General features: G+C 43.9%; 1 protein-coding gene across 2 annotated transcripts in view; it reads left to right on the forward strand.

Annotated features, from left to right (window-relative positions):
• LOC142576583 (focadhesin) overlaps nt 1-12,927 on the forward strand; it is a 429,785-nt gene that overhangs the window by 82,589 nt on the left and 334,269 nt on the right. For both annotated transcript variants that reach the window (XM_075686768.1, XM_075686769.1), the window contains exons 5-6: nt 790-885; nt 953-1,112. In XM_075686768.1, coding sequence (XP_075542883.1) covers nt 790-885; nt 953-1,112 — 256 coding nt within the window. The remainder of the gene's footprint in view (nt 1-789; nt 886-952; nt 1,113-12,927) is intronic.

The following is a 12,927-nucleotide window of genomic DNA, read 5'->3' on the forward strand; positions in this document are numbered from 1 at the left end:
CCACCAGCAAAGTTTCATGGAAGTTGTTCTATGTTATGTTTGTATTGGACACACACATATCACACATTACTTTTTATTGAAAAATGAACAAGCGGTTTTTAATGAATGCCAAGAACCTCTAACTATGAACCACATTTTAATAACATGTCTGGCATGGGAGGAAAAAAGACAGAAATATTCTTATGAACTTTACAAAATACTAACGCCGCTTCATCCCTCCCTGGACCTAGTTGAAAATGCACTTGTATCTCTAGATTGTATTTTTAAGTTTCTAGAAGAAACAGGTCTTAAACAAACTCTAAAGTACTTTTTGTTGCTTGAAGCATTTTCATGAAATTATGTATTCTCATCCTGTGCATGGCCCATCATAACCATAGTTGGTTTTGCATCATAGAGTCCTACATAACTAATTAACTATCTGGCATGTGGTGTTTGTACCAGGTGCCAGCCATTGGCAGTATGATCATCTAGTCACAACTTGTAAATCAGGTTTTACTGAATATTAAACTAGATTAGAAACAAATACATGATGGCGCATGTCCTGTTGATGTCGAATGTATGTCAAAGTTAGAGAAAGGCACTCTGATGAGCCCAGCCACTTGAAATGTCTGCCAATCTCCTTGTTGGAATGCTCTTTCTTCTGTTCAATCTTTCGCTTATTGATGTCACTAGTCTGCCAATGGCTAAAGCCAGTGTTGCAGAGCATTTTGTTCAAAGGGGGCGCATTCCCACCATGGTGTCTGTCAGTGAAGCAACCACGAATCGTGACAATGGTTGTCCTCTGTACAGGAGCCACCCACTGGTGCTGGTGCTTCGTGAGCGACCGGACTGCTGGGATGTCGTGCTGCAGACTGTCCAGGAAGCACTGGATAATTGCACAACAGGGTACGAGGGGGGAGACCCATCAAGGAGGAACAGCGCAGTGAAGTGTCTTTCCATTGTCTGGCTGCAGTCAGGAGGAGGCCCTGCTGGAACTCTTGCGCCCTCTGCTGCTGCACTGTTTGGTTGGACCTGCCCAGCCAGCTGAACACAGGCAACTTCGACTGTGGCTCTGGCTCGCATTGGCTCAGCACTGGCCCCGATGGCTTGGGGCACTGCTCCTCTGGATGCCTGTGAGTGATTTGTCTGGGTAGCCACACGGTTTTGTGGTTGCGCTAGTCTCACAGCGCTGATTTGAAATCTGGCCATCTGTTGCGACAAACTTTTGCAAATTGCAAGATATGTGCTCCCAAATGAGCAAGAAATCGAACTGCCATTAATTGAGTAGTTGCTACAATGTGCAGTTATGGAAGTGCTGTGCCAGTTGTGCCAAACTGCACTGTGAAGGAAATGCTGATACATGCTGTGCCAAATTGTTGTTTATGGCAGTATTGTGAATAATGTCCGAATACAGTTGACTCTTGCTACAACGGACCCTGATAATCCGAGAAAAAACATCTGTTTTATCCAAAGTCCGTAATATTCAAAATGCCTCACTTCCAAAACTTTCGTTGTAATGTCTAACAACTTCATTGCAAAGAGTGACAAATGTCCAAAAGAATAAAACAAACAAAAAAGTCACAGTTTCGCCTGAAACGCGAAGCCTTGCTTGCGATAGCAAATTAAGCAAGATAAGTGTGGCAGCAGCGAGCGAATTCACCTTCCTGCTGTCTCTTACTTCAGCGTGAACTAAACGTCGAAAGCACAGCTCATAGGAAGTTACCGGCACTGGGTACACTTTTTCACATCGCATATCGCTTTCAAGATGTGGCGGCCGTGCCGTAAGCAGCAGCCGCCGTAGTAGAACTCCCTCTCTCTCGCCTCTTCCCCCTCACCCCTGTGCCTCATACTTGAAAGGAAATGGCACCCTCCTCTTGCGTGCGTGATCATCATCAGCCTCGTTACGCCCACTGCAGGGCAAATGCCTCTCCCATACTTCTCCAAATACCCTGGTCATGTACTAATTGTGGCCATGTCGTCCCTGCAAACTTCTTAATCTCATCCGCCCACCTAACTTTCTGCCGCCCCCTGCTACGCTTCCCTTCCCTTGGAATCCAGTCCGTAACCCTTAATGACCATTGGTTATCTTCTCTCCTCATTACATGTCCTGCCCATGCCCCCATTTCTTTTTCTTGATTTCAACTAAGATGTCATTAACTCGCGTTTGTTCCCTCACCCAATGTGCTCTTTTCTTATCTCTTAACGTTACACCCATCATTCTTCTTTCCATAGCTTGTTGCGTCGTCCTCAATTTAAAACATGTGTGTGATATTGAGCCGCAATCGTTGGCTGACCCTCTCAAGTCAGTTGCCAGCCCATGTCGACATGACAAAAGTATGGTTTTATACGCCCGATTTTGGAAAAAATTCCCGCTAATTTTGTCCACTGTAGCCGATAGTCCATTGTAGTGTGGTCCGTTAAAGCAAACTTCGTTGCATTATTAAAATAAGTAGAACAAACTTAGGCAGAAATATGGTCCATTGTATCCGAAAGTCTGTTGTACACGGGTCCGTTGTAACAAGTGCAGAGTGTAATTGGGCCGACAAAAAAAAAAAAAAAAAAAAGAGAACATTTGGCAGTAAAAGTCAATGTTGTAGCTTTTTACGATGCCAGCAGCATGAAGAATTGGCCTAATTTTGCACTCTGTTGCGCTTTGTTGAAATAGTCTCTACTTCAAATAATGTGATGGTTGTGGCCACAGGGGCACTTCACATTCACCTGTCACTAGTCTTATCGCACAGCCTGATGTGCGTCATGCATGATTTCATTAGTTTGGAGCTATCTTGTGTGTCTATAGTGTCTACACTGTTTCATCCACTAAGCGCACAAGCGTATAGTAGGTGAGTTCACGGTAATTCCCAATGGATTGCCCGTGGACCCGACCTCTGCTACTGTGGCTGCCAGTGCGCATGGTCTCATGTCAGGTCACCGAAGAGATGTCGGGTACAAACATACAGACTGCAGGCATACCGTGGGCAACGTGCTGACCGGCCAGTGCCGATACAGTTTTGCCTGAAACATAGATAGCAATAGAAAAATGTTAGACAACTGCACGAAGCTGAGCTTGTTGTTTTATTGGCCATATAAGTTGTAGTAAACAATAGCTTGCTATTTTATTGGCCGTATAAATTGTAGTAAACAAACAATAGCTCACTAATTAACTAAACTAGCATGTCAAGTGCACATAGACAAACATAAACTGATCTCCGTCAATGACCGCAAACACTCACTGTCACAATGCTGGTGTGATGGAGAGCGGCAGCAGTGGCAAGCAATTTCCTCTTTCTGCTGCCTCTCTCTTCAACAAGGATATATTGCGGATGGCACCATCAGCTATGTCGAGGTGGCTAGCCTTCAATCTCACCACAGATTGCCACCAAGACAGGACGCCTGCGGCTGCACTTAAATTAGCCATATGCCACCGCGGTGGGACTAGAAGAGGACACATAGATTAGCCGGTCTTCTCCTATTCCCCTCTTGGCACGGGCTCACCTCCTGCTCAGCGTGTTGCAGAAGGACAGACGTGTCGCTGTTAGTAGAATAAGCTAGATGACCATGCGCTGTGACTAGCACAAGCTTCAAGCGCATGAGCTTATCTTTGCACATTATAGAGCGCTTGTACAGTGTTATCAAAGTATTGGGCGGATATATGTATTCAACTTGGTTACTGGATGAAACACTTTAACAGATGAAATGGATATTGAAGCCAAGGAATACTTGGAGGGAATTAATAAACTTTTTATTGAAATACAGAATTAACTGTGAATTAGGACTATGTCAGCATTTATCTTCATCTTGTTATATTGTAATTAAGAATAGAAGAGTACCATATTTACTTGCATGGTGATCGCACTTGCATAATGATCGCACCCCTGAATATTTCTATCAAAATTCGATTTTTTTCTTTCTCTCGTAATTATCGCACCCCGAACTTTCCGCAGCGATATGTCGTATGCCAAGTCTAGCTAATGATGATCGTGCTTACCATCTGTCGAATGCTGCGCAAACGACTCTTCAAAGCTTACCGAGCAGACTGCACGCACCAAACAGATTCTTAAGCAGATGCCCCATTTCATTCCCTTCATCACTTTCTGCACTTCAAGAATAAAAAAAAAAAAGATCTACAACCAAACTTGCCTTGGCTTTATTATTTGTTGGCTTTATAATGGTTGCCAATTTAATGATCTTATTCATTACTGATACCGAAGAAGCTGTTTCAATGCACGTAATGTACTCACGAGAAAAAAAAATCACATTCGGCTTGCTCCGTTGATCACCATTTTTGATTTGATGTCCCGCACTGTTACAGCGGCAGCCGCCTGTTGGTTGACGTGTTGTCATCCCGCAGCAAATGCGTTCCGACACGCTTCCACGGACACCGCGTTTTCGCCATTTTTCAAGGCAGCTGTCTGCTTTGCGATTGTTTGTCTGTGTTGGTGGCGTTTCACCATAAGACGGCATGCGAGTTTTACAGATGCGTTTAAGCTTAAGGCTGTTGACAACGTGCTGGAGCACGGCAATCATGCTGCCGGCAGGCATTTCGGTATCGATGAAATCCGAATACGGTACTGGAAAAAACAGCATGAGCAGCTGATGGCTACTGACAGGACGTGCTGGGCTTTTTGCGAACTCAAAACGGGCAAGTTCCGTCACGTTCAGGAGGCGGTCCTTGAATACGTGAAGGACCTGCGCAAAAATGGCTGTAGAGTATCATTGAAAATTATACAGCTACAGGCGTGTGCATTGGCCAGGAAGCTGGGAATCGTCGCAAAGGACTTCCGCACTAGCTCCGGTTGGATGACTCGCTTCATGTGACAAAATGGACTGTCACTGAGGTAGCAGATGTCGTTGTGCCAGTGGCTCCCATCCACGTATGAAGAAAAGGTGGTAGACTTTCATCGCTTTGTCACAAGGATCCGCGAGAAGAATGGCTTCCTCTTGTCGCAAATAGGGAACGCCGACCAAACTCCATTGACCTTCAACATGCCCAGACACACAACAGTCAACAAGATGGGTGCTCGGAGTGTCCTCGTGATGAGATCTGGTGCTGAGAAGCTGCGATGTACCGTAATGCTTGCAGTGACAGCAGACGGGTGGAGACTTCCACCATACGTCATACTGAAACAGAAGACTACTCCGAAGGGAAACTTCCCCCTGGCATCCACATCCTCACTTAAGTAAAAGGCTGGGTGACAGCAGAACTCATAGTCGATTGGATTAAGACTGTTTGGGGACGAAGACCAGGAGTGCTTCTGCTTCCCTCGCTTCTTGTGTTAGACAGTTTCAGAGGCCATGTTGTGGATAGTGTTCGAGCTGAGCTTAAGGAGCTACGCACGGATATTGCAGCCATCCCTGGGGGTCTGGCGCCGCTGCTACAGCCTCTTGAAGTGTCACTGAACAAACCGTTCAAGCACAATGTTCGAAGACTGTATGCAGAGTGGATGGCAGCAGGCGAACAAGATTTGACGCCGAGCGGCAAAATCAGAAGACCGTCCGTGGAGGTGCTTTGCTCCTGGATCGTCAAAGCGTGGAGTGGTATCTCCGATAAGGTAGTGGTGAAAAGTTTTAAGAAGACCGGCATATCCAACGCGCTGGATATGACAGAAGACGATTTTCTGTAAGACTACGAAGATGCCCCTAGCGATGACACTGCCGGTTCTGACATTAAAGCTTACAGCGATGACTGTGAAGATTCAAACTCAGAATAGAGGGAGGTGCCCATTATTCAATTAGAAAAACAAAATAAAAGGGCAATCTGCAGTTCATGTAGTGCCTACGTAATGTGTGCATTTATTACAAAGGTAAGCCTTACTCAACTTTTATGTTTGTTTATGTTTACGATAGCTATCGTAAGAGTTCTGACCCAAAACTTCGGTGCTCAAAAATTTTTTTCAACGAAAATTTAACACGCGTAATGATCACACCGCTGAATTTGTTCCAATTTTTTTTATAAAAGGTGCGATCATTATGCGAGTAAATACGTTAAGTTGAAAAAGAAACTTTCATCTTAGTATAATACATATCAAATGTGATGTTGCAGAAAGTGCCAACTTATGCAGATTTATTCTTTGCTCCAGAGCAGTAAGTGACTGCTCCAAAGCATTATTTTTAGAGTGCAGTTCTTAATGGCCAGTTCCTGTGGCGAGCCTCAGCAGCCTAACCGATCGAACGAGCACAGCAGCAAATGAAAGAGCGAATGAGGAGTGGCAGATGAAAGATGTGAGCTGTGAATGGCAGAGAGGCAGAGACCAATGAGAGCAGCCTCTTTAGTGACGTGCGTACGGGAAACTGGTTTCATGCAGAGCCGCCCGACCACTCGTTTCATACCATTGTCTGCTTGTGTCAGCTCTCACTCGTGCTTGTTTGGTTTGCTTGGTTTGGTCTCGTTTGCGCTTGTTTCGATTGTCTTAGTTTATGATTGTTTTGTAATTGGATTGTGGGTGCAATGCAAATTGTGTAGTACTTTCTGGAAGCCAAGTGGCACCAGTGATTACACTGGAACCTTTTACGAGTCATGTATAAAAACCGACACACTTGACCTCTGCTACATGTCTCTCTCAAATTATTTGCCTTAATATATCGTGACATGAAGACACTTATATAGCTGTGCTCAAATTTAGCATTAGGAAGTATCGTAATCATCAGCGAAATTTTTTTTGCTCCAAACAGTAAGTTTTTCTGCTCCAAAAGCATATATTTCTGCTCCAGACTGTTTCTTCGGCTCCAAAAGCTGTTCCAAAAAACCAAGTACCAGTTCCATCACTGAATTTGGCAGTGGCTACAATGCAGCTGTACTCGCCATGGTTGCTTAGTGGCTATGGTATTGGGCTGTTCAGCATGAGGTTGTGGGATTAAATCCCATACATGGCGGTTGCATTTCGATGGGGGTGAAATACAAAAACACCCGTGTACTTAGATTTGGGTGCACGTTAAAGAATCCCGGGTGGTCCAAATTATTCCGGAATCCCCCACTACGTCGTACCTCATAATCATATCATGGTTTTGGTATGTAAGACCCCATAAGTTAATTTTTAATTATAATAATGCAACTGTATATTGTTACAGCATAACCATGAGTGGCGCCAATCAGAAGATTTAACATGTGTAGATGGAATTGGTCTCAACAGCTATCTTGTTTATAGCATCGGTGTCTGTCGAGGTTCAAGGTTATGCTATTTGGCCTTTGCAATGCCCCGGCAACCTTCAAAAGAATAATGGGCTCCTTAGTTCGTGGCTATAGATGGTCCACATGTCTGTGTTATCTAGACGATGTCATACTCTTCTCACCAACTTTCATGAGTCATTTAACGCGACTATCAGCTATTCTTGCCGTTTTCCGATGTACTGCCCTCCAATTGAAGTCAACCAGGTGCCACTTTGCACGGCATCAAATTACTGTTCTTGGCCATCTCGTCAGTGCCGCTGGCATTCAACTCGACCCTGGCAAGATTCACGTTATCCAGAATTTTCCTGTTCTGTCTTCCGCTGCAGACGCAAGAAGCTCTGTTGGGCTATGCTTGTATTTACGTTGTTTTATCATGAATTTCCCCGAAACCACTCAGCCACTCACCGAAGGATGTTGCTTTCACATGGGGCCTTGCTCAAACCAAAGCCTTCTTCGCCCTCGTAATCTTGCTCACGATTCCCCCATTTTTGGCTCCTTATGATCCATCTGCCACCACTGAGCTTCGCACAGATGCCAGTGGCCATGGAATTGGGGCTGTACTCGTTTAATGGCCGTGTAACGCCGAGTGCGTGATTTCATACGCCAGCCACCTTCTTTCGCCCACCAAGAGGAATTTTTCAATTACCGAATGGGAGTGCCTAGAGTTAGTTTGGGCAGTCGCCAAATTGCACCCCCACTTGTTGGCCATACATTTTCTGTGGTTACTGATTACCACACCTTGCGCTGGCTCTCCTTGCTTGAAGAACCCACTGGATGATTGGGTAGATGGGTGCTACGGCTCCAAGAATATTCATTTGCTGTTTTATACAAGTCAGGCTTTTTGAACAAGGACGCCGACTGCCTCTCCCATCATACTGTCGATCGCACTGAATATGATGCCTATGATACCGACTCTTGCGTACTGGCTATCCCTGGTCTGCACGACATCCACACTGTACAACAGCGTGATGACTGCTTACATGTTCTCATCGATTGTCTCAATTATGGACATTTGGAGCCCACACTGCGCATGTTCATGCTTCGCACAACGTTCTCTACTGTTGCAGCTTAATTCCCGAAGGACCAGTATTTTTACTAGTTATACCACGCCATCTCCAGACATCGGTTCTTGAGCAGTTGCATGATGTCCCTACTGCAGGCCACCTCAGCGTCTCGTGCACTTACGACCGTGTACGGCGCCGCTTCTGCTGGCCAGGCCTGTACTGCTCTGTGCACTGCTGCGTTGCAGCCTGTGTGCTGCAAAAAATCTGCTGTGGTGCCCACTGGATGCCTTCACCCCATCGATGTGCCTTCAAAACCATTCTTTCGCATATGTCTCGATCTGCTCGGCTTTGCTATGACGTCCTAATCTGGCAATAAGTGGGTCATTGTCGCAACTGATTATGCAACCCGGTACGTGATGACATGAGCTTTGTGCACAAGCTGTGCAACTGAGGTGGCAGATTTCTTTTTACATGACGTCAACCTCCATCACGGCGCACCCCGGTAGCTCCTCATTGATCGCGGCCGCACCGTCTTGTCCAGAGTAGTTGAAGACCTACTTTGCTCCTATTCTGCCAAGCACAAGCTTTCCACCGCCTATCACCCGCAGACAAGCAGACTGACGGAGCGGCTGAATTGCACGCTGACAGGAATGCTGTCTATGTACGTTTCTGATGACCACAGTGATTGGTACAGCATGTTACCCTTCGTGACCTTCGCCTATAATTCGTCCCATCACATGACCGCTGGCTTTTTACCCTTTTACCTCTTGTTTGGCTGCCAAACTTCTTTGCCCTTTGACACAGTTTTCTTCCTTGATGAACACTTCCACTGAATATGCTCAATACATCCTTGCCCGGGCTCACGCAGCACATCAGATTGCGAGCTCCTGGCTCACTAAGTCTCGGGCCACACAGAAGATCCGGTACGACAGCCGACATTGGGATTTATGATTTACTCCTGGCTCCTTGCTCCTCCTATGGACACCATGTTGCCACATCGGCTTGTCTGAAAAGCTGCTGCCGAGCTACACAGGGCCCTACACAACAGTGCGCCAGCTTGGCGATGTGAACTACGAGATCGCTCTGCTGCACTCCCGTGTCCCCACGAACATTGTGCATGTGTCCCGGCTGGAACCTTACTTTGCTGCGAGTTCAACTCCATTATAGTTAGCACCACAGGCGGGGGTTACGTTACGGCGCAACCAAGAGTGGCACCAGTCAGAAGATGATTTAATGTGCGTAGGTGGAATAGGTCTCAACAGCCATCTCGTTTATACATCGTTCTCTCTCTGGTAAATATTGTAAACACATCTTTATATGTGACTTCTGCAACGTAACACTATGTAAATGGCATGGGTGTGGGCCACCAGTTTATGTATGCCACATTTGGTGATCTCTTGTGCCTGGTTGCACTGGTACTGCAGCAGGATATTGCAGACAGTGTGAAGGAGTCTTACTTGCTGCAGTGTCTAGGACTGCATTGTACTGCTGATCACAAACTTGACTCCAGACTGCGTCAAACTTGCCATGGTAACTCATACAGCCACTCATAAGGGTATAATTTAGTACAGCAACATGCTTTTGTACAAAGGATACTCAAGAAATATAGCAAAATACCGTTATATAAATTATTTTAATCAAATTGCTCAATGTGTCACCAGTTCCATGCAAATGCACCGTATTCTGAAAGTTGTGCTGTCAACGTTCGCTTAGAAATATCATTTAGGGTTATGTCAACACTCTGTAAGACGTTTAGTAACTTCGGTACGCGATATTCTAATCTAGTAAATTCATAATTTGTTCTTGAATATGGCAATAGCCAAGTGTACTTTTGCCTCATATTGTACGGTACATGTGTGGGGAAAGTTAATTTGCATATATCTAAGAAAAATGTGTTGTTGTATAGAAGACTTTTTTCACTTTAAAACAAGGTTTGGTTCGTACCAGTGTTGTACTGGAATCAAATTAAGGGAACGAAATATTGCTGCTGTACTAGCAACGTAAGAGACATTCACAATATTGCGAATGGCTTTTTTTTACAGGACTAGTATTCTGTGAAGATTCATTTGGGAAGTGGTTCCCCATACAGGATTGCAATAATTTATATGAGAAGCAAGAAGGCTGTTGTAGATTAAAGTTTAATTTTAGGGGGTAAAACATGCCTGAATTTGCATAGTATGCTACAAGCCCTGGCCAAAGACGTTGAAACTCAGGCAACGTGATCATCCCACAATAAATGCTCATTAAAAACTACTCCTAGAGTCTTTACTGTTTTTACAAGCTCTATCCTCTCCGCACCAAGCGTTAACATTATGTTTCTATCAATTTTTTTCTGTGGTGGAGCAAATAGAATAGCTTTTGTTTTCATACTTTTTATTTCCAACGAGTTAGTTTTACTCCATTTAGGTAAACTACTCAGGGTGTCATTTGCCAGGTTTGAAAGGTAAGTCAGACTAGTTGACTGGAAAAACAAACTGCTGTCGTCGGCATAAATTATGAAGGGCGTTTTTTTGCTTATATGAACAATGTCATTTATCTAGATGTTGAACAATGTTGGCCCAAGAACGCTGCCTTGCGGAACTCCTTGCAACGTTTTTTGGAGAGTTGATCGGTGGGATTTAATTAAGACGCACTGCTTTCTATGTCTTAAATATGACTGTATAAGTGCTAATGGAATGCCGCGAAACTCATAATGTTGTAATTTATGAAATAAAATTAAATGGTTAATTTGGTCGAACGCTTTAGAAAAGTAAATAAAAACTATTGTTATCTTTTTATCTTCAAAACCGTTAAGAATGAATTCTTTTTGTGACAGTAAAGCAAGTTCTGGCGACATTCCTTTTCGAAAACCAAACTGTTGCTTGGATATGATAGAATGTTTCTCGTAAAATGATGTAATCCTTTTACAGATAATTTTTTCTAATCCTTCTTAAATTACAGGTAATACTGAAACTGGTCTGTAATTTGAAAATTCCTTTTTGTTCCCCGATTTAAACAGTACAGTAACTTTGGCATGTTGCATTGCTTTGGGAAAGACTCCAGTAGATAAAGCAATGTTGAATATATGAGTGAAGACAGGTGACAGAAGATCGAGCACAAATTTAATGGGTGTTATTTGCAGCCCATCAATATCACGCGCTTTGCTGTTTTTCAGGGACATGAAAGCTAAGAAAACCTCTTCCGGAGACGTTGGCTCAAAAAAGGCTGAATGTTTATTGGGTAGTACACTCAATAACTCAATTGCTGTTTTGTTGTAATTGCTTGAGGCTAGAGAAGTAAAGTAGTCATTAAAGCTGTTTGCTAGCTCTTCGCCCCTTAACGATTTGCCACTCACAGTAACTTCCAACTCATCTTCACCCATACATCTAAAGAACATGTCCGGATACTGAAACACAGAGGCGGAAACAGTTACACAATTTGTATAACTTGCATATACCTCTGACGAAATAGTTCTGCAGAAACCTGCAAGGTGGAGAGAAGTAATTAATTAAGGGAAAATCAGACATCCACCCATTTGTAGCAGTTGCTACAAAGGAAACCCTTACGGATTCCTCGAAAGAAAAGCCTCACAGTTGAAGAAAAATTCGTCTTGGTCCGGGACTCGAACTCGGGACCACCGTTTTTCCGAGGCAGCCACTCTACCATCTGAGCTAACCAGGCGGCTAGCAGACGGCAGGGCAAAGTCGAATTTGTCAACAATTCAAAGCAAAGGCAAGAGTTTGACGTAATAGTTTGCCAGATATTTTCAACATCCACTCATGAAAATGCTAAAGACGAGTCTGTTGCCAAATGCAGGGGATCACCAACATTTCCCACACCCGTTTGCAATCATATTTTTGGAAGCTTTGACCGAAGAGCTCAGTGCTGGTAATTATAGCTGGCATGCTATCTTATGTGGAACATGATCTATCGTTTCTTCATGTGACGGGTACGACATTAAATCAAAGTGTGCTTTTGCAAGACCATTATCAGCAGCATGTACTGCTCCATCTGGAATTTCTTCCTTCACTTGGAGTGAAAGCTGAAATTCAAGGTGGAGCAGTACTTTGAACATCAGTGCAAACCCATTGTAGCCTCTTCATAATGATCATTATGCAGATATTATATGTCACAAAGCTGGTTTTTTTACTTTCTGTGTTTAACCCCTGTATTCAGAAATGCACCTTAACTTGAAGCCTCTGCTTCACATGGTGAAAACACTCCCATCTCTTTTCAATACCATGTGGGTGGCGGGATATATTCCATCATCATGGAAAGAAGCTAAAGTCATCCCTTGGTGTCAGTGGCATAGCCAGAAATTTCATTCGATAGCGGGGGGGGGGGGGGGGGGGGGGCTGGCTCACGTTGCAGCTCGACCTCTTTGTAGAATTTGTTGAGGGATCAGATGCATGAATACATAATAACTGCATTGCCATTGCCAAAGATGCTGCAAATGAATTCTTGAATGCTATGCACTGTCAAGACAAGTAAAATATCTTTTTTTTTTCATAAGAGAATGTACTCGTATCTTTCAAAAATTGTGCCCGAAATAACTGATGTCAATGCTTCCATATTTTCTGTCTATTTAATTAGTAATGAAATATCACACGAACTTTAGAACTGTATCAGTTTGAAACCAGCAAAGCAGTGCATGCGACTGATATGAAAAATGTAAAGGCCATCAACTGAACAAGTTGAGGATGAATAATTTAATGAAACTTTGTCATTCAAGAACCTTGTTTACATTTTTGTACATATCCAACGGCTAGCAAAAAATCACAGTGACACTGTCCTTTATTA

The sequence above is a fragment of the Dermacentor variabilis genome, chromosome 3, assembly GCF_050947875.1.
Source record: "Dermacentor variabilis isolate Ectoservices chromosome 3, ASM5094787v1, whole genome shotgun sequence".
Taxonomy (NCBI): Eukaryota; Metazoa; Arthropoda; class Arachnida; order Ixodida; family Ixodidae; genus Dermacentor; species Dermacentor variabilis.